The 19,013-nt window shown below is 40.4% G+C and overlaps 1 protein-coding gene across 4 annotated transcripts in view; it reads right to left on the reverse strand.

The window, feature by feature from the left end:
• Positions 1-12,475, reverse strand: part of ESCO1 (establishment of sister chromatid cohesion N-acetyltransferase 1) — a 33,081-nt gene extending 20,606 nt beyond the window's left edge. For 2 of the 4 annotated variants that reach the window (XR_014618191.1, XM_084281275.1), the window contains exons 1-7: positions 12,386-12,475; positions 9,589-9,692; positions 9,186-9,384; positions 7,235-8,606; positions 6,447-6,558; positions 5,345-5,408; positions 3,029-3,143 (exon numbers count right to left, since the gene is read on the reverse strand). Coding sequence is in view for 3 of the 4 variants with exons in the window: in XM_084281275.1 (XP_084137401.1) it covers positions 3,029-3,143; positions 5,345-5,408; positions 6,447-6,558; positions 7,235-8,606; positions 9,186-9,382 (1,860 nt within the window). In the remaining variant the exon portion in view is untranslated. Of the gene's footprint in view, positions 1-3,028; positions 3,144-5,344; positions 5,409-6,446; positions 6,559-7,234; positions 8,607-9,185; positions 9,385-9,588; positions 9,693-10,663; positions 10,753-10,849; positions 10,962-11,132; positions 11,725-12,385 lie in introns of those variants that run through there. The other 2 variants (XM_084281276.1, XM_084281277.1) reach the window with 2 other exon arrangements.
• Between the last annotated feature and the right edge of the window lie 6,538 nt (positions 12,476-19,013).

Here is a 19,013-nt window from a genome sequence, read left to right on the forward strand (position 1 = left end):
AGCTTGTTAAGGATTCTGTAACTTCAGAAAAATAGAAAACAAATCTATTCATTAAAAGCTACCATATGGGAAAAGGAGGAAGGTATTATACATCCTTAAGGACTGAATATAAAAAATAAAGTGTATTATGGAAAACAAAGACTAGCTTTACCCTAAATAACACTTCCCTAAAGGTATCTCAGGAAATAAAACAGTTAGAATACACAGACAATATTTTTAACATTTCAGACTCTGAGCCTTCAGATACTGTAAAGACAATTAAAAGGACAGATGTCAAACTTAAACAAAGGAGACTAGGGAAGTTCATTAGAGAAAAAAAAAAAAGAAATAGTGAAACAACAAAGTATTGTGGGGAGTTGAACTAGGCCCAACTCCCCTCCAAAGCCTAACCTTTCAGATATTTAGAAAAAAAATGTTCTGTACACGTTAATAGGGACTGGATTGATAAGATACCCAGGAAATCAGAACTCACAGTAGAGACCCCAAAACTGAACTTTTCAGACTTTTTTTATATAAAAAAAAAAAAAAAAAAAAAAAAGTATAATAAAGTTTGAGTTAAATGTTCCAGAGAAGCTGTGGATGGTGGTGTCCCTGGAGGTGTTCAAGGCCAGGCTGGATGGGGCTTTGGGCAACCTGGGCTGGTGGGGGGTGTCCCTGCCCATGGCAGGGGGTCCTTGGACCCAGGTCTCCTCAAACCCGAGACTTTCTGTGATTCCCCACAAAGAATACAGTAATGATTTTTCCCCATCTTTGCTCAAATTAAAGAAGAATGAGACTGCTTCTCTTAATACCTCTCATTAGAAACTTCAAAGAAAAAAAAGTTTCTAACTATTAACTATACTTTTTTCTTTTACCAACACTATAAATGCTAGTTTCACTGATCTGGCTGTGTAAGCCTGTTTTCTGTATGGGGGAAATTTCAACGTGAACAGCTAGCAGCTTTTGAACCAAATGAATCATTTGTCTGTTCTTAAGACAATCATTACAGAAGTACATAAGCACCTTTGAAAGTATCTCCAAAACCAAAACAAAAAAAAACAACCCTTCTCAGAGCCATTCAGCATCATTATTTACGAAATTCACCATGGATATGCAAAACAGAACCATTACTTTCAAAAAGTACCATACTGTATTAGACATATTTAATCCCATTCTTTTGAGTATTTGTATGAACAAAGTCTTGTACTTGAGAAGACCACCTAGTGCTTCTTTTCCCTCCAGAAGCTAGCACAAACTATTCTTGACATAACTTGACATATGTCTTGTCAGCACAGTAACTAACGTCAAGGATAGTGGTTTATGAAGTGACATGTCAAATATTTGAGATCTCCTACATGTTTTGACAATGCTAAAATCAGTTTTCCCCCCAGGTAAAAGAATATCAGAGCACTACCTTCCCTAATGGTCTCTTGGTAAAGTGATCTACAGGCATTACCAAAATGCCCCTTCAACAGAATAAAAAGCCTGCTCCAAACTCAGTGAATTTGATTTGTGTGAAGTGTTGAAACATATTAGACACTATGAAGCTGTTACTTTCACATTTAAAAATGAAATATGCTGCTTGCTTGCATTTTCCAGAAATACACACAGAAAACAAGAAACTAGGTCTCTCCCATTTTCCCTAGTGTTCTTCATAGATATCCATTCCTTATATTCTAAACTGTTGTTAGGTTAGAGAACTTGCAACTCTTCCCGTTGAATATATGGTTAAAAAAAAAATAAATTATTTCCCCAGTAGCTAAGCAGCAAGTTATATCTTTCTTCTTGTCAAGGGTCCTAGGCAACTGTTCAGTTAAGCTCTATTACTGTATGACCAAAAATTAAATTAACCTCACTGTAGTGAAAAGGAATACTCCTACAGTCCTTTTAATATAGTTAAGCTATTTAATCACACATTTTAACTCTGTTGGTAAAATGACTTTTAAAAGAAACAATAGGTGAACTACTTAGGAAGCGTTAGATGTTGTTCATATACACCATTTATCACCTTGTGAGTAGGCATTCAAGTGTCTAGATTTGTATCATTTAGGCAAATCAAGGATATACTTATCGAATTAATTCTCAGAAGCTCTGCTTTTGAAATATTAAAGTATGGATGCAAGAAAGTATTCAGAGTTCAGCTGGTTCTATTTTGGTTATTATTTTCATCTATACAATCCATGCTTTACATGAAAAATAATGCAATTTAGCAAGACCACCAATTCTGTATGAGAGGGGTAATTTTGCTGACAAGCGTCCTACTGAGCCCTTCTTTCTCACAGCCTGGCTTCCCTTCCCATTCTAGATTCCCAGCTCCATTTTTAAAATTTTTAATTTCTCAAGGATTATCTGGTACGTTAATCAACAAAAAAGTAAAATGAAGCAAACAAAAACTCCAATTGTTTCACTATGAAGTTGCGTGATTCTACAAGACAGAAAAACAACTGTCTTTTCTGTGATAAAAAAACACCACTCTTCCTTCTCATTTTGCATTCACTTGTTTTAAAGGACATACCTGCATTTGGTAACTAATGGCAAATAATGGTGAGAACAAAGAACCAAACCATTATGCTACTTAAACAGTGTGGTGAAAATTAGTGCGTTCACAGGAAAAATATATTTGTTCCAAGACAAAGGTTTTCTCCGAACAACATATACTTCATTAATGAAAGAATAAATCCATTCATATTAATTTTGTACACAGCCTGCCAGATGCAAATCCCCTTATGCATCTGAAATTTTAAGAAACAGATTTTGCACCTAAGTAAAGGCAAGTTCATTCTCTCTAAAGCAAAATTTTACTGTACAGTCACTCTTTTCCAGAAGAGCATTTTTAAAAAAGAATCAGTTTTAAATGTCAGTCAGCCACCATTTTTCCAAACTATTGAATGACAATTTAATAAGGGCTCAATTTTCACAAACCATTTACAATGGCAATAGTAATATGTATGAGTAATGATTTTTAGACTAGTTCATAAAAACACAGCACTGCTAATTCCAAAGTAATTTGTTTGAGAAACATAAACCTTACTAAAAGGGTAGTACTTACTATGATTAGCTGCTTATCGCCATCTTTTCCTGCTTCTTTTAGCTTTTGAATATGTTCCTCAGATGGTAGGAAGTTACTGCACTTTGATGCTAATGAAGGATTTGACAATGGAACCCTTGAAATATAAACATATTTCACGTTAAAAGGGGACTGCTTATATCTGTCATCCCAGACACTTAAAGCTTTTCTGATTGGTATAACTAAACTTTAACAAGATGCAAATCCAAGTTAATAACCCAAAACAGACATATATATTTCAGTTTGCAATTCTACTGGAAAAATAGGCAAATAAGAGGATTAAACAAAAACACAGATCTTTACTAGCCTAATCACAAGACTATTTTAGTAACCGCCCCCCAAAAAATTTTGAGTAGGGTAGGTTATTCACATCCATTAACAGAAGCATTAACTGAGAAATTTTCAGAGCGTGAAGGATGATGCCTCATGCTATACATTTCCTACACAAGGTTTAGGTTTCTAGTGTCAGGTATCACACATCAGGCTGCTAAAGCAGATCATATAAATATTCCCACAAATGTAAGTGGGCAATATAAAACATACGTCATAAATCTCTCAAACTCAATTCAAACTTATATTCTTACTACAGGCAGTAAAGGGAGATGGGAAAGAAGGAAGGAGGAAGAAGAGGACATAAGGGATAAATTGATATATATTACTGCAATCTTCTCACTCAGCTAAGTCTCCCTTTGTTACAACTGAAAGAAAGGCTGGAAAGCACTATAACAAATCAACAAGAAAATTAACCCTCTACTATATTCGGGGGAAAGATAACATCAATTCCAAAGTTGGATAAAACGTGTGGAGATAACCAGAAGAAAACACACAAAACTACTGAAAGCACACATTTACATATTCTATTTCTAAGCAAACTAAAGATATAGAGCAAATACGTAACGGCAGTTGCTGCTGTAGCACATGCAGCAAGTTAACTAAGTGAGCTTTTGAAAAACAGAACAAACCAAAAACACCTTTTCCCAGATATTTTAAAGGAACATTTCCTGTGCAAGAGCATTTTTCTTGCAAAATCCAAGATCTTTTTTTCTCCAGCCATGTGCCCCAAAATTTGCATTAAGTAGCTATTTTAAGGACCCCCAAAAAAAGAGCCATGCTGTAGATAATATACATTACTCTTCATGTTACAAGAGGAGTACCACAAAATAGAATGATAGTTTAAGCCTTGGATAAATCAAGTACCGTATGGAAATCAGGGCAAAAGAGCTCTCAGAAGACTAATACACATATTTATTATTATGTAATTATATATATATCATGTATATACTTTATATACATACACAAACTAGTAAAATGATACAGGTTTGTTCAGCTAATAAAGTTAATAAATTTGAGTGGATGCCATAAAACTTTTAAAGTTAAGAATAAAAATATGAAAATAGTTATTGTAGTAGTTACGGAAAAATCTTAAAATCTTCCTTTAACTAGGAAGATTCCTTCAACTTGTGCCTTCACACTCATTTTCTGTAAAATTCTACAGTTGTAGAGGTTTTTTTTAAACACATACAAAAGGGCTGGTTAGTCAGAATTGTTAATCTGGCCTCAAATGGAGTACTGAAAATTAACCGAATCTTTTCCTTACTTCCATTTTGAATATAGAAAACAGTAGCAATTTACTAACCACTGTGCCAAAAATATTGCTGTTCAAGACTTCAGGTATGAAAAAATTATTCTCCTTACTATGTCACAGAACTACAGTCAAAAACTGAAGATGACATGATCAAGTATAAAATGTCAGTTTGAACTGTTAGTAGTAATAATATTAAGCCTCTCTAAGTGACCATTTAAGAGCATGGAACCTGAGTTTAACAGCAATCACAAAATAATCCCAAGTTAAGTCTCTTCTTCCCTACCAAATAAATAAATAAATAAATAAATAAATAAAATACTATCCTAATTCTAACAAATTAGGGAGAATTTATTCCGGAAGGGAAAACCCTTCCAGAAGCACGTGAAATAATTCAGTAAGTGAAAATCATGTAGCAATCCCTCCCATACTTTCTGGTTTTCACCTGATTTGAAGAATAGACTATTACAAATGTTTTCCCAACTTTGCAAAATTCTACTTTTTAAAATTAATGCACAGTTACATATCTCACTTAGTAATTTTCTTAACAAAGTAAAAACACCCAATAATTTAGGTAAAATGCAATCCTTTTTATAAACAAGTCACTTATTTGAAACTGGAAGTTGAGGCTAGAGAAAGAAGAACAGTCTTAAAATAAAAATTGACCTAACTTTATGGAAGGTGACTGTCATTTCATAATGTATGAAATACTATACCTGTTCTCAGTTTCAGAAGTTTGATTTGTAGAGGAAGTTTGCGTCACCTGCTTGGGAGCCAAACCTACAATTAATCAAAGAATGTAGTCTCATTATAGTTTATAGTTACGAAGGAAATAACACAAACTGTGTTTTTTTGAAAACGCATTCAAGACAATTCTGCAGTTTGCTCATAAACAATAAAGAGATGCAACTTTGAGACGGTATTCGTGTTTTGCCACATATACTTTAAAAAGCATTCATTTTTCTTTAATATTTTCATGTCAGTTGTGCAGAGCAGTGTGCCAGCAGCTAAGGAAGTGCAGTAGTGAAACTACACCAGAGTTTAAATCTGTTTATAACGGTTACACATCTATAGAAATAGTTCTCTCCATAGTATTAGAATCATAAATGCAACCACCCAGAGTGTATTCTGTAACAGAAGAAAAAGAAGGAATCCAGAACAGACAAAAGAAAAAACGCATTTTTACATCCTGCAAAAATACTTTAAAATGGCAGTAAAGTTGTAACTATTTAGTAGAACTAAATAGTTAAACAGTACACTCAAAATCAGGTTCAGTTTTCAAAACAAAACAAAACCCAACAAACCAAGAACACAAAGTGAAAGGATGAAATGTCAAGGAGAAAGTTAATGAGAAGATATGCTAGTGATCCACTGATAGTAATTCTTAGTCTAATGTACTTGAGTCAAAAATTCACATCACATGCATCACAAGGTCTGACTAACAGCATTCACAGGCTGAAAAATGAAAACTACTTAATAAAAACAAGAGAGCAATTACTCTATTAATAATTTGGTCAAGATTAAGTAGAATAAAGTAGAGGAGAAAATGCAGATACCTATTCAAAAGAAGCGGTAACCAACAGAGGATCCTTAACAGAAACAGATGCAAGAGAAGAATCCGATTGAAAAATTGAAGGCTTGTTTATTTATTACATGGAAAAAGAAAGGGGATTTTTTTGTTTGTAAATTCCAATCCTGAAAGTTTAGTTCTGCACCAACTGTACCTTACTCTGTGAATCATTCCTCTGAAAGGAAGACTTATTATACTTCCAGTGTAACTGGTCAGAAAAAGAGGAGAAATTATTATTAAGTGTTTACCTTGTGGCTCACTTTCTCCAGGTTCTTTTTTTATTTGTTTTGGTGGTTTAGGAGCTGTAAGATACTTTACAGGAGAGCTTTCTGGACTTGATTCCAAACGTAACTGAAAGCTCTAAACAAAACAGAAAACATCCGATTTCAATAAAAAACAGAGATACTTAATGCCTTTAACTTATTACTGGAACCACTCCGTTAACTCAGTATTAACGTCTTGAATACAGCACCAATTTTTCTATTACATTATTTCAAGCAGACAAAATGCAATTAATTAGCTAGTTTGTGATATTAATTTATTAGTGTGATAATTAATTATCACAAACTCAAGTTTGTGATATTAATTTAGCTTAAAATATTCTTCGTTTTATGTATAAGGTTGCAAAATACTTTCCATAGTACCCCTTTACCTTTAGAACCTTAACTCGTAATGGAAGCTGATTCAGGTAGAGAAAAAAATTTTCCCTTCTTTAACACGACTTTTCAGAACAGAATAACCATGCAAACCTAAGTCATCAAGAAGTGTCCGTATGAAATCTGTACGGCCTCTGCCTCCAGCAGGAAACTTTAACCATCAACATTTAATTAACTACAGAATTTAGGATTCATTTTCCAGTTTACTGTCACGCCATCTACGATAACACTCCAGTAACAGGACCTTTAATACAATCTGAAACTCTTAAGTTACTGTAATATAGTGACTGCTGAGACAAACCTCCTGAGCATGGCATTCTCAGAAAACAGAACAGATTTACAACACCCTCCCACCACCCACCATAATTAAAATGACTTACCTCATCTGGTCGTGGCTCAGAGAAATGTTTTGTCAAGTTTCGCAATAAACCGTTCTCCGCACCTCTTTTTGCAGGCTGTTTTATTTCTAATGCCACTTCTTTACTTCCAGCTCTTTCAGATGAAGGGTCTGATTTATCCTGCACACAAGCTGCACTCTCATTCTCTGAGAGTCTTGTTAGGGACAGCTTGCCTTGTGCCTTGGAAAGCTGTGCTTCTGGGGCTGTTTGACTTGCCTCCGAAACTTCAGGGTAATTTTTTAACAAAGCAAGCTTGGGGGCATTTGCAGAATGCAAGTTACTTTGCTTCATGTTATTTGCTTTCAGTAATTTAATTTTGGTCCATTTAGAGTTTTTGTTTGAGGAGTTATTTCTACCGTTCAGCGTACACTTGACAGGCATTCCTTTTTTGCTAGGGAAAAAACGTTTGCATTGAGTACTTTGACCAGGTTCTTTCTGAGGAAGCGTTTCACTCTGTTGCAGCTGTACTTCAGCAGGCTTTTCTTCTGGTTTTCCGCACTCGGCATTAGGGGAATCTTTCTTCACCTCTACTGTATCTGATTCAATCTCACCTGCAATTTCTTCACAAAGTTCCAGAATGCTTACTCTTTTGGATTTTACATCATTCTCTGTTTGATCAGCTGCATTTGCTTCACTTACAGATGGCTGTGAAACCTTGTTTGGCTTTGCACTGGTTTTTACGTTCTGATGCATTTGTTGCTTTTCCTTAGTGACTGTCTTAGAATTTGGCTTAGGAGAATCTGCTTCCACTTTCTTTGTGTTGCTAGGATTCGGAGATACAGGGCCCATTTGGTCTTTCTTAACTTCCTTGAGACTGTCATCGTGACACAATGACGACTCCTGAGCACTGGGTTGAAGGCTGTTGGAATTACCGTTTTTGCTGTCTGCCTTACCCTTTTTCTCTTTCAGAGAGCTGGTCACTTCTACGTGTATTTCTTTATCTTCATTTGCATTGTTTGGCTTTGCTTTTGTCTTTTTCTGCTCTGTTTTTGCTCCAGCAGGTTTCACTGCTTTTGCTGGAACACTGTGAGCATTTTTTTTTGCCTGGCTACTTTGTTTGATTTCCAAAGGTTTTTCTTCTTTAACTTCTCTATTACGAAGGGATCTTGCTGGTACTTCTACATGTGTTAACTGCTGCAGTCTCTGGGATCTCCTCGTAACAGGCTCGTCTGGAGCAGTTGCACATTTTGACTTAGGAATTTCTTGCACGGATTTTTTCTGGCATACCTCCTTGCTTTTTGTAGATTTCGGCTGCTGTTGGACTTTTTTGTCAGGTATTGTTTTATTGTTTGAGTTGAATCCCGAAGATCTTGTAGTCATGCGCATTCCCACTTCAGGTTCGTTGGTAGTATTACTGAAAGATTCAAATAATTATTTTTCAGCATCCAGAAAGTAGAACTCGTAATAAAATTTTCTCATTCCTAAAAGCCTCTGCCCTCTAATATTTTTGTTTGTTTGTTTAAATAACACATTCTACATCTTCAGTGTTTTTGTAAGAATCATTTTCCCTGGAATCTTTCTAAAAAGACACCACTTCCACCTGGTTATTCTTACAAGTAGTGCTTAACGTTTTTTATGCATTGCAAGACTGAACTATGAACCCCACATGAATGCTTTCTAACATTTCTAGCAGTTTTTGAATTGTTGTCACCTGTGGCTTGTAGCTTTTAAATTAAGTATTAGCTTAGACTTTTTTTTCCCCTTCAGAAGCCTTTTTGGATGAAGTCCTTCTGGATTTGAAGACACTACCATGGTTCCAGAGAAAGATCATGTAGCAGATATCACACAATGATTTAGGGCTGATCTTCCCACTAGTACTATTTAACTATTTTAACTGTATCTTTAATTCAAATTCACTCTCTTTAGATTGTTTCTGCACTAATGCAGATTAGCAAGATAATATAGAATAATTACTTATTGCTTTGTCACTGACCTGTTTGATTTGACAGAGGTTTTAAGTACAGTTTTCTCCTGCGCTGCACACTGATTAGACTTGGATTTACTTGAGACATGTTTTGTATCTGACACCTCTTTTTCCTTCTTTGCTGATGATGGTCTGCTGTTCTTGTCCAGTTTTGGACGTTTAGCAGAAGGCTCTACTAACGCAGACTTCCTTTTCTGAGCTGCCATTTCTGTAAAACACAATAATTGATTCAGCTTTTAGAGTCCTTATCAGCTGCTGTTGCAGCGTCAGTTAATATAACCCAAGATTCACCCATTTTACAAAACAAGGTAACTGATACTCTCTTTTCCCTTCTGAGGCAGAGCATGCTAACTACGATCAGAGAACAAATCATCAAAGCACTATCAAATCAAAATACGTTTATTTTACTTACAGGTTTTTACAAGAGGCAATCGATGTTCAGGCCAAAGTGACTTATCAAGGTGTGCCAAGAGCATTCCTTATGTATATGTTTATGAACAAGGCGTTTCATGACACCTATGAAGAACATAAAATGTTCACATAGTATTTAGATGCAGTAAGCACTTTATTAACTTCCTTCTCAGGCTCTGAATTCAGTGTTCCCACCCTCTTCCATCTCCTCAAACAATGCTTAAAGTTTATAGATGATCAGTATGAATTGCTGAGCCATTTAAAAATTGACATCCAATTTTAAAATGAAGCCAAAAGCCTTTCACACCCAGCAATTTTTGGCATTTTGCTGTCTTAAGCCTCACCTTTTTACTCTTTGAAAGGTGGCAGATTTAGTACCATCTGAAGAGAAGTTTCTTGGCATTTTGCCTTTTTCCAGAAAATAGTTTGGTGCTCTTTCTCACAGCCCACCAAAAAGTGGGATTCCTGTCAACCCCATGCCCCACAGCAACAGCAGATAAATTCACTAGATTCTACATTTTGTGGCTCCTACTACAGAACTTTACAGGCACCAGCAAGTGTCAATAACCATGCCTTCTAATTCCACTTAGGCTACAATTCAGAGACAGAAAGCCTAGAAAATGATGTTTTTGAGATATTTGCCTTGGGCGTTAGAGAAAATGATGTCTTCTGAAATGCTGTTAATGATGCAGCAGTTAACATGAACAAGAGACTAAAATCTAGCAGAGATTCTCAGTCAAGTCTCCACAGATTCTGTCAATTGTATCTTTCACACCTATCTGTGGCTTATGGAACTTTTAAGATCTCTTATTCAAAGAAACCATTGTTGTATTGCAGCATTAGTAATAATTGTTCCATAAAGATGCAATCATGTCTATTAAAAAATAAGTTTGCTGGAATACTAAGTGCTGGGAGCTTCCATATTACCTTTTTAGGTCAAGAATTACCCCTTTTTTTTTTTTTGCCAAGGGCAGCCTGACTAGAAAAAAAATCTAAAACAAAATTGTGTTAGTTTTCAAACTTTAACTCAGCTGGTATTAAATCTGATAGATTTTAAGGTCAAACTTCATAATTACCAGTTGTGTAACACTGAGCAGATATTTTCACTTCACTTCAACTACAGTCAGCTTTCCAGCATGGACAGCCACAGGCCTTTCTCTAACAACTGAAAGACACTTACATTAAGCTCCTTTTAATAATTATTAATTATCCAAACAGAAAAAGTAAAGAGCTGTAAACTTTTTCTATTCTTTCAGACTTACAATTGTCCTTCACTCCATTTTCATTTATTCTCTCTCTTCTGAAGACACTTCTAAACACACAAGATAAGTAATGCTCGCATTCAAATCGACACCAATGCTGCTTTCTATCTTTCTCCTTTAAAGAAGCTGCACGACTAGAGAGTCGTATTTGAGATGGCATTAAAGAACACACACAGGGAAAAAAAGTCTCTAATAGCACCTCTCACGGTGCCATTTCCCCGTCTCTCCCTAAGAAGCAGGTCAGAGAATTTGCATGCCTTACCAATAGAGAAAGAGCTCTTACATGACACTCGGCGAACCGACAGCTTTCCACTGGCCACAGCCTGTCAGGGACGTGGTACGGCCACTGTAAATTGCACTCACGATGAGAATAACAGGCATAGCTGCTGGACGAGTCTGTGCTCTTAGATTCTCGCAGTTTAGAGCACACCACTGACTCTCACAATTTGAAAACACCGTGACGCACACCCTGTATTAAACTAGACCTTCTTGTTTGTTTTTTTTTTTTTCCAACCCTGTACAGACATCACTGTCACCCTCCGCCACATGACCAGGCACACTCAAGAAAGACTTTCAAGACCACAACAGAAAACGCAATCTACCGAGGAAACGATTACTTCTCGGGGCACTGACAAACGCGCTCTCCTCCCACAAAGCGAGCTGGCTCCTCAGCAGTCATTCCTTTCCTACCAACACTTTTTTTTTTTTTTTTTGCAGCCGAGCAAGGACTTCACCGGACGCCCAACACCCGGCAGCTTCTGCCCTGAAGAAGTCCCCTCCGGTAAAAGCCAGATCGCGGCAAGAAGAAGAAGAAGGCAGAGAAAGAAAGGCGACACCAAACTACGCAACAGCAGCCCGAGCTTGCGGCGCATCAAGTCGAAGCAGCGACGCGCAACTCCCACACCGCGGAGTCCTCGGAGCAGGGGCGAGCCCGGCAGGAGGGGGTGCACGGCAGGTTTGGGGGGGGGGGGGGGCTCGTACAGGGGGTGCCACAGCACAGCACAGCACAGCACCCCCGCGGCAGGGCCCCCCCCGGGGCGGCAGGCAGAAGAGGCGAGGCCTCCAAGCGCGGCCCAGTGCCACCCGCCGCCCTGACAGCGCTTCGGATGAGGCGGGTCCCAGCGCGGCCGAGCAGGGAGGGAGGAAAAGGGGGGAAAGAAGGGGGCTGCAGCGAGGCCGGCCGCGCACCTCAGGAGCCGGGGGGGGTGGAGGTGAAAGGGGGACAGAGGGACGCGGGGACAAACAGAGAGAGAGACAGACAGACGGACAGACAGAGGGACGCCCCCCCCCCCCCCACCACCACACACACACCTCACGATCGCGGAGGCGGCCGCAGCCAGGCCCCAGCGGGCGGCGAGGCAGGCCCGAGGCGGGGAGGGAAGGGAGCGGGCAGGGGCTGGGCGCTGCGGGGCTGCCCGTGAGGAAGAAGAAGAGGAGGGAGGGAGGGAATGGAGGGAGGAAGGAGGGAAGGCGGCCGTTGAGGGAGGGAGGGAGGGGGCGCGCACGGCGGCCGTTGGGCTGCCAACCGCCGCTTACCTCGCGCGGGGCGTCGGGGCCGTGCCGGCGGCGCGAGCCGCCCTCCTCGCCCGGCTCCCAGCTGCGGGCGCGGGGCGGGGGGGGAGGAGAGAGGAGGGAGGGGAGGAGAGGAGGGAGGGAGGGGAGGGAGGGGGAGAGGGGCGGGGAGGAGGAGGAGGAGGAGGAGGAGAGAGGGAGGAGGGAGGGAGGGAGGGGGAGGGGGTGTGCGCGCGCACGCGCGGGGTGGGAGGGGTGGGGCGGGAGCGCGCGCGTGCGCAGCGGGCGGCCGTTGGGGGGGGGTAACGGCTGCCCTGAGGTGGGCGCCCCTCAGGGTGAGCGATGTGCCTCAGAAGTGTCCCTAACAACGCGTTTTGGTGTCTTCCCAGGTCTCCCAGAGAAGTCTTAAGTGCAGCACTGTGCATAAATAGACGAATATATTTACAATAAACTCTGTCGAATAAAGTTTCCCTTCAAAAAAAAAAAAAAGGAGGGGTATTGTCCGTGTTTAATTAAGCATCCCTTTTAATCAACTGTCATCGATGTAGTACATGACAGGGATTACATTTAATGTTTGACCCAGGCTGCCTTTGATCAAGGACAGGTGCTCCTCGTGGGAGAAACAATGGAAAGTTGGCAAGAGAAAGTTGCCTTGAGTTGCCTTTGGGTGGTGTGTGGCCATATATGAAGAAAAAAAAAGTGAGGGTACTTTGTCGGAGAAGACCCCCATGGAAAGGAGGAGCGTGGCCCAGAGGGCCTGAAAAGGCGACATGAAGGATGACACCACATTACTGCACAATTCATATACAGCGAAAATTTATTAGACGGAATATGAAATGTAACGAAGAAGCCAGCATTGGGTGTGCTCGATTTGTGGAAGATCCACCAATACCCAGGCCTGAATAAAAGCAGTATTTCCCCCAAATGTGTGAGAAGTGGCTTACTGCACGCTGGGTGCAGGATCTGCTCTTCCAGACAGCACTGGCCCAGTGTGGTGGCCGCTTGTCTCTCCAGAGGGTCCACCCCTATTTGTACGCCTTGCTTGCTAATGTGGACACTGCCCAGGTTTATTTGCCTACAAATTTACATCGTGATGTGTACACCTCCCTCCATCACAACGACTGGAGAACAGTGTCATGAACCTCGGCATTAGCCAACCCATAAATCCCAGAGATTTGTTTTCCTATACAGATTTCTGGTAACAGATTCCTGGTCTAACAGACAGTCCACACAAGTAACTCAGTACTGGCAAGCTATATAGTGTAAACCTTCCACAAATATTCTTTTGTTAATATTTGAAATACTTATGAAGTGGTATTTTTGATTTTTTTAATAGCTTTGAGGCCTTTTAAAATTGATTTTCCACATATTTTATTGTTTTCTACAGGTATTACATACGTTGGATCAATTGTTAGAAGGTGTAGCGATGTTGCTGAACAAAAAAGGATTTCTTGTGTATAGATCATATTCCCTGAGACACTTTGTTCTGTCTGTAAATTTCTCTCTTTATTAACTGAAACAGGAAACTGCCTACCTTGGTAAGTCTTCTGATTAGTTAGGTTGGATGTTAGGAAGAACTTCTTTACCAAAAGGGTTGTGAGGCATTGGAACAGGCTGCCCAGGGAAGTGGTGGAGTCACCACCCCTGGAGGTCTTTAAAAGACGTTTAGATGTAGAGCTTAGGGATATGGTTTAGTGGGGACTGCTAGCGTTAGGTCAGAGGTTGGACTCGATGATCTTGAGGTCTCTTCCAACCTAGACGATTCTGTGATTCTGTGATTCTTTCTCAACACACTTCATTGAAGCACAGTTTGTCCTAGACTAATGGCAATTTTCAGCAGCTGCAGTTTTTGAAAAAGCTGATTGTATTATTTATAACCCCCTGTATCAGCTCCTCTTTAATGCTTGATAATCTGCTGTGACTTTACAACGAATGCAGCAACATGTGGCCTCCTGCTTTCCTAGGGTAACCTACAGGATACTTTCCAGATGAAAGATACGTTAATCACTGAGCAGCCTGTAAACCTCCTGGAGGATGATAAAAGCTTTTTTTTCTAAATGTTACTGCTAGCTTTGTAAATTTAACACCATGTTTTCACATCCCTCTTTCTTAGGAACACGAAGCAGGTCAAGGTAGATTTTCTCACATCCTTCCATGGAAGAGTAATTTGCTGAGCAGCGGGGATGTTGTTGTAAAGAAGCAAGCGTTCTCGTAAAGCATTAAACTCCGAAAACTTGGAAAAGCTCGGCTCATGGGATAGGATATGAGTAAACTTCCAGCTTTCCACACGAGGTGGCAGCATTTTGAAGCGCTGATTTCAGCGTGAACGTGCTAGCAAATGTCACTTTCTTAACTGAAAGAGCAAAATCTCCACAAGCTTTTCAGAAATGTGCTCTCTTCAGACATTGTGGTGACTGTGAACAGGAGTGCTCGGGCACGGATTTACTGTAGGGCTCGGGGGCTTGAGGGAGGAAGGAGGAACTGCAGTCACACAGAGGGAGTATCTGGATAGAACAGGTGTGATCCTAAAAAGATTTGATGTTAATTTAAGCCCGATTTACCAAGTTTAACTGTAAAACTGATGGGGCGCCTGTTGACTGCAGCTAAGTGAAAAATTACTTGCTTCTAAGTTATGCCACTCTCAGCGGTGGGCTCCAGCTCCTTACCTCATGCCACCCTTTCTCTAGCACCTTGCCCTGCTAGCCATGGAAATTTAACTTGCTGGGCTGGTAAAACCAAAAAGTTAAAGGCCGAGAGCCATACGACCTGAATCGGGGATACCAAAAGGTAGGGGAGGAGGAAGAGCAAGCCTTCTACTTTTGGCAGGAGGGAGCTGTTAGTGTTGCTGTAGCTGCTGGTGAAACTGCAGCCCAGGGGCAGGATCCCGAGGTCAACCACAGCAGCCCAGCCAGCACAGAGGTCCTGCAGCCCCTTGGACACGCTAACACACCCTGCTGGTTATCAGGCATCTCATCTGAGCAAGCAAGTGGCGAAGGCTCTGGGGAGACCTCCTTGCAACTTTTCAATACTTAGATGGGGCTTGTAAAAAAGATGGAGAGTGAATTTTTACTGTGGTAGATAATGATAGGATGAGGAATGGTTTTAAACTAAAAGAGGGGAAGATTTAGATTAGGCATTAGGAGGAAATTCTTCACCCAGAGGGCGGTGAGGCGCTGGCACAGGCTGCCCAGAGGAGCTGTGGCTGCCCCATCCCTGGAGGTGCTCGAGGTCAGGCTGGATGGGGCTTTGGGCAACCTGGTCTGGTGGGAGGTGTCCCTGCCCATGGCAGGGGGCTGGAAATGGGTGACCTTTAGGGTCCCTTCCAACCCAAACCATCCTGTGATTCTCTCATTTTGCCAGTGAAGAACTGCTGCCCATTGTGGCTGCTGGTGCATTTGGCAGATTTTTTCCTTTTCTTCTCTTGGAATTCAAGTTAAAAACAAGATAACAACTATAAAACCAAAAAACATGCCTGGGATATTCTACAACAGATAGGCTGCTGTTGTAACTTCCCTGGCTGGCAGCAAGTGTTGCTACCCTACTTCGATGACTCTGCGAATGAGTTTCCTCATTTTTCACAGGGTGATGGTGCATCAGAATAAACTGGACTGGACTGGGACTTGTCCAGTTTGCTCGCGTGTTGAATTTAAGAATCTTTAAGGAATTGCTTCATTTCTTTGACTTCAGGGACCCAAACAACTGCCTGCTAGAACTCAGCTGGAAAAGGCAACATGCGGCTGAGAGGAGGTATGGAGAAGCTTCCAGAACCACATCCTGGGTGTAATTCTTGAAAACGGAGCCCTTTTCTAACCCCTGTAGCGGTCAGCCTAGCTCGCAGAGTGATTGTGATGATCAGCACGTGGCTGTTTGGAGCTTGACACTCGCTGCCGTACTGGCGCGACCTTGACGAGCTGCCTCAGGTCAGCAGCTCCTGCAGAGTCGCGTCCTGTCCTCCACAGCCCATGCCGGGTAAGTCTTGTAAAAGGTACCGCTGCGTGCCCTGGTTTCTAAAAAAAGCGCCGATCCTTCCTTTGTGCCGTGTGAGATACACGCCACGGGTTAGTTTCTGTGCACTTACAGAGCCATGCATTCCCTTCTGCTTTACATTTTCAGGCTTTCTAGATCCGTTTGGCAAGAGTGAAATTAATACATTCAAATCTTGGGCTTTGTGTTCGGACACTGAGACAGCGTTGGTCCAGTGTGGTTCCTGGGTGACTGAAGGCCTCGCAGGTATAAACCATTCCTCGCCTTGGCTCCAAGAGCAAGCTGCGAAGAGGTAAATGTTTTGGAGCATTTACATCAGGCACACTGCTGCTAGCACAGGGATTGCAGTCTCTCCAGTTCTTTCCAACTTTCTCCACTTCCTTCCAACTTCAGCCACAACCTGACTCAGAGCGAGGAGGAAAATTTTCTCGAAGAGGTGCCTGCAGCCTTCAATTTCATTCTCCGTGTTTCCACCAACGCGTACAAGGTCTGCAGGTATCACGTCGCAGAAGTGCTTCTAGCACTTCTTACTTGCTGTTGTGTCTCCTGCAAGATCTGAGGTGGCTACACTTTGTGTTCCGGAAAATCTGACCTACAAAAGCTTGAAGATGCCCATAGTAAATCTGATTTTTGTCACTTTGAACAATGAATGTTCCCTAACAGGTTGTAAGCAAAAGCACTGTACACTGGGGGTGGGGGACACACACCTTTAAACAAACGTCTTTATAGGCATTTCTAAACACATTTAAAGAGAAACGTCCCGTGTGGCTCTCTACATGGGATTGGACCTAACTGAAATAAGACAGTGCAAAGAGACACAACTTCTGCCACGTTACTTTTATTTAAACAGTAAGGTGTGTTTTTAATATAAGCGGTTTCATTTGTTATTAATAGCTGATGCTGAGTTTTGAACATACCGCACCTGAATAATGTTACAAATATAATACTCAATACACAGTTTATTGCTTGCTATTTTTTTGCAGGAACATAACTTCTGTAATGGAAATGAATGTAAGGATGAATAAGGCACCCTACTAACATGTTGATTTAATCTGTTGCAGACACATGCACAAAATTTTGTTTCACTTTTACAAGTCACTTTCCTCGTTCTCCTTACCAGGGAAGAAGTTAGATTTTATTATTTGCACAAGGACCAATGCCTTGCCCTAAAAACTCAAAACCTAAATGCACTTTCTGATTTTTACTTTAGCCTTCCACCTTACAAAACTAGCTTTCCTATAGCACATCCTGATTTCTTCTTCTTCTAAAGACAAAAAGTATTTTTGTTCCTCCTTTGCCTTTGCTGTTACTAGGAAACATGCCTCGCAAGAGGACTGTTCGCATACTGCTTGTGACAGAAGATCTGACTTGCTTTTTTATCCACGTTTTCTTGTGGTTCCGACCCTGCTCAAAACATAAAAACGAAGACACCTTCACACTTTTACTGCCTGATCTTGTGTGGCTAGGCCCGAATCAGGCAGTAGAATGGGAGGGGACCTCCACAGAAGCTGGTTATAAGATTTAATTTCAACGTGCCCTAGATTAGGACTTCCCAGCACTTTCAAAATGCATCTAACTGTTGTTTTTCCTCAGGGACCCGCTTTGGCTCTCGCTCTGCTGCAGGGCTGAGGAGAACACTGATCTCACAACCTCTTGCCGAGGTGCTGACAAAGGATCAAACAGCAAACCAGAGAGACCACCCCCCAGCTCCCACCTCTCCTTAAACACTTTGTTACACCCGTTTGAGAAATTATCTGAAACAACAGCAGAGACAATGGGTTCAGATTATTTTTTTTTTAATTTAAAACAAACTTTATGAATAGTTTTCTAATGCTCTAATGTTTATTCTTTAAAACTGAAATGTTCTCGCAGGGTAATATAAACATAACAGACAGAATAACTGAAATTACCAGTTATATGAAGTATGTATTACATATGTGATAACACCCGGCTATACACAAACATTGAAATGCAAAATGTCTTTCAATTACATAAGTTATTACAGTACTGGTTTAAAGGAATCTTTTGGTTATATGTAAACACTATAAATAAACTGTTTAAAAAATCATGTAAAATGAATATGGCATTGACATCGTTTAAAAAACAGTAGCTAGCCCTAAATCTGGATACTCTCAGGGTAAAACAGCACAAGCAGATCAGTCTAATGCTACGGAATAGTATGCTGCAATTTAGACTTATGTGAAGAACCAGTGCTTCTTCGTGTTCCTTCCTTTTGTTTTCATATTTTAAGATTTTCACCTAAGGAATAAATCAGCTTTAACTATGTGTGACAGGATAATAAACGCTATTTTGAGCGTTGCCATTCTAATATTAAAAGCCACCTACGTTAAGTCTCCTAAATATATAGTAGTTTAAATTAAAATCCTGAGGAATTACAATCTATTTACTCGATGGTTTTGGTTAAGTGCAATTTGATGTATGCAGAATGCTGTTTCATTTAAGGTCATTCTTAGTAAGGCATATTAAAAATAAATACAAAAGTGACAACATAATATTTAGTTTCTCGCTACAAAATCTTAGGCAAAAAATATTTTTGCATGTACTAATGGACTTCATCCATTTGCTGGCTTACAGTAGTTAAAATTTGTGCATTAAGCTTAACTGCCCTTGTCAGAATGTGCCACTGTGCTACAGTAGTGGTCCAAAG

The sequence above is a fragment of the Netta rufina genome (genome assembly GCF_964035555.1).
Source record: "Netta rufina genome assembly, chromosome: 2".
NCBI lineage: Eukaryota > Metazoa > Chordata > Aves > Anseriformes > Anatidae > Netta > Netta rufina.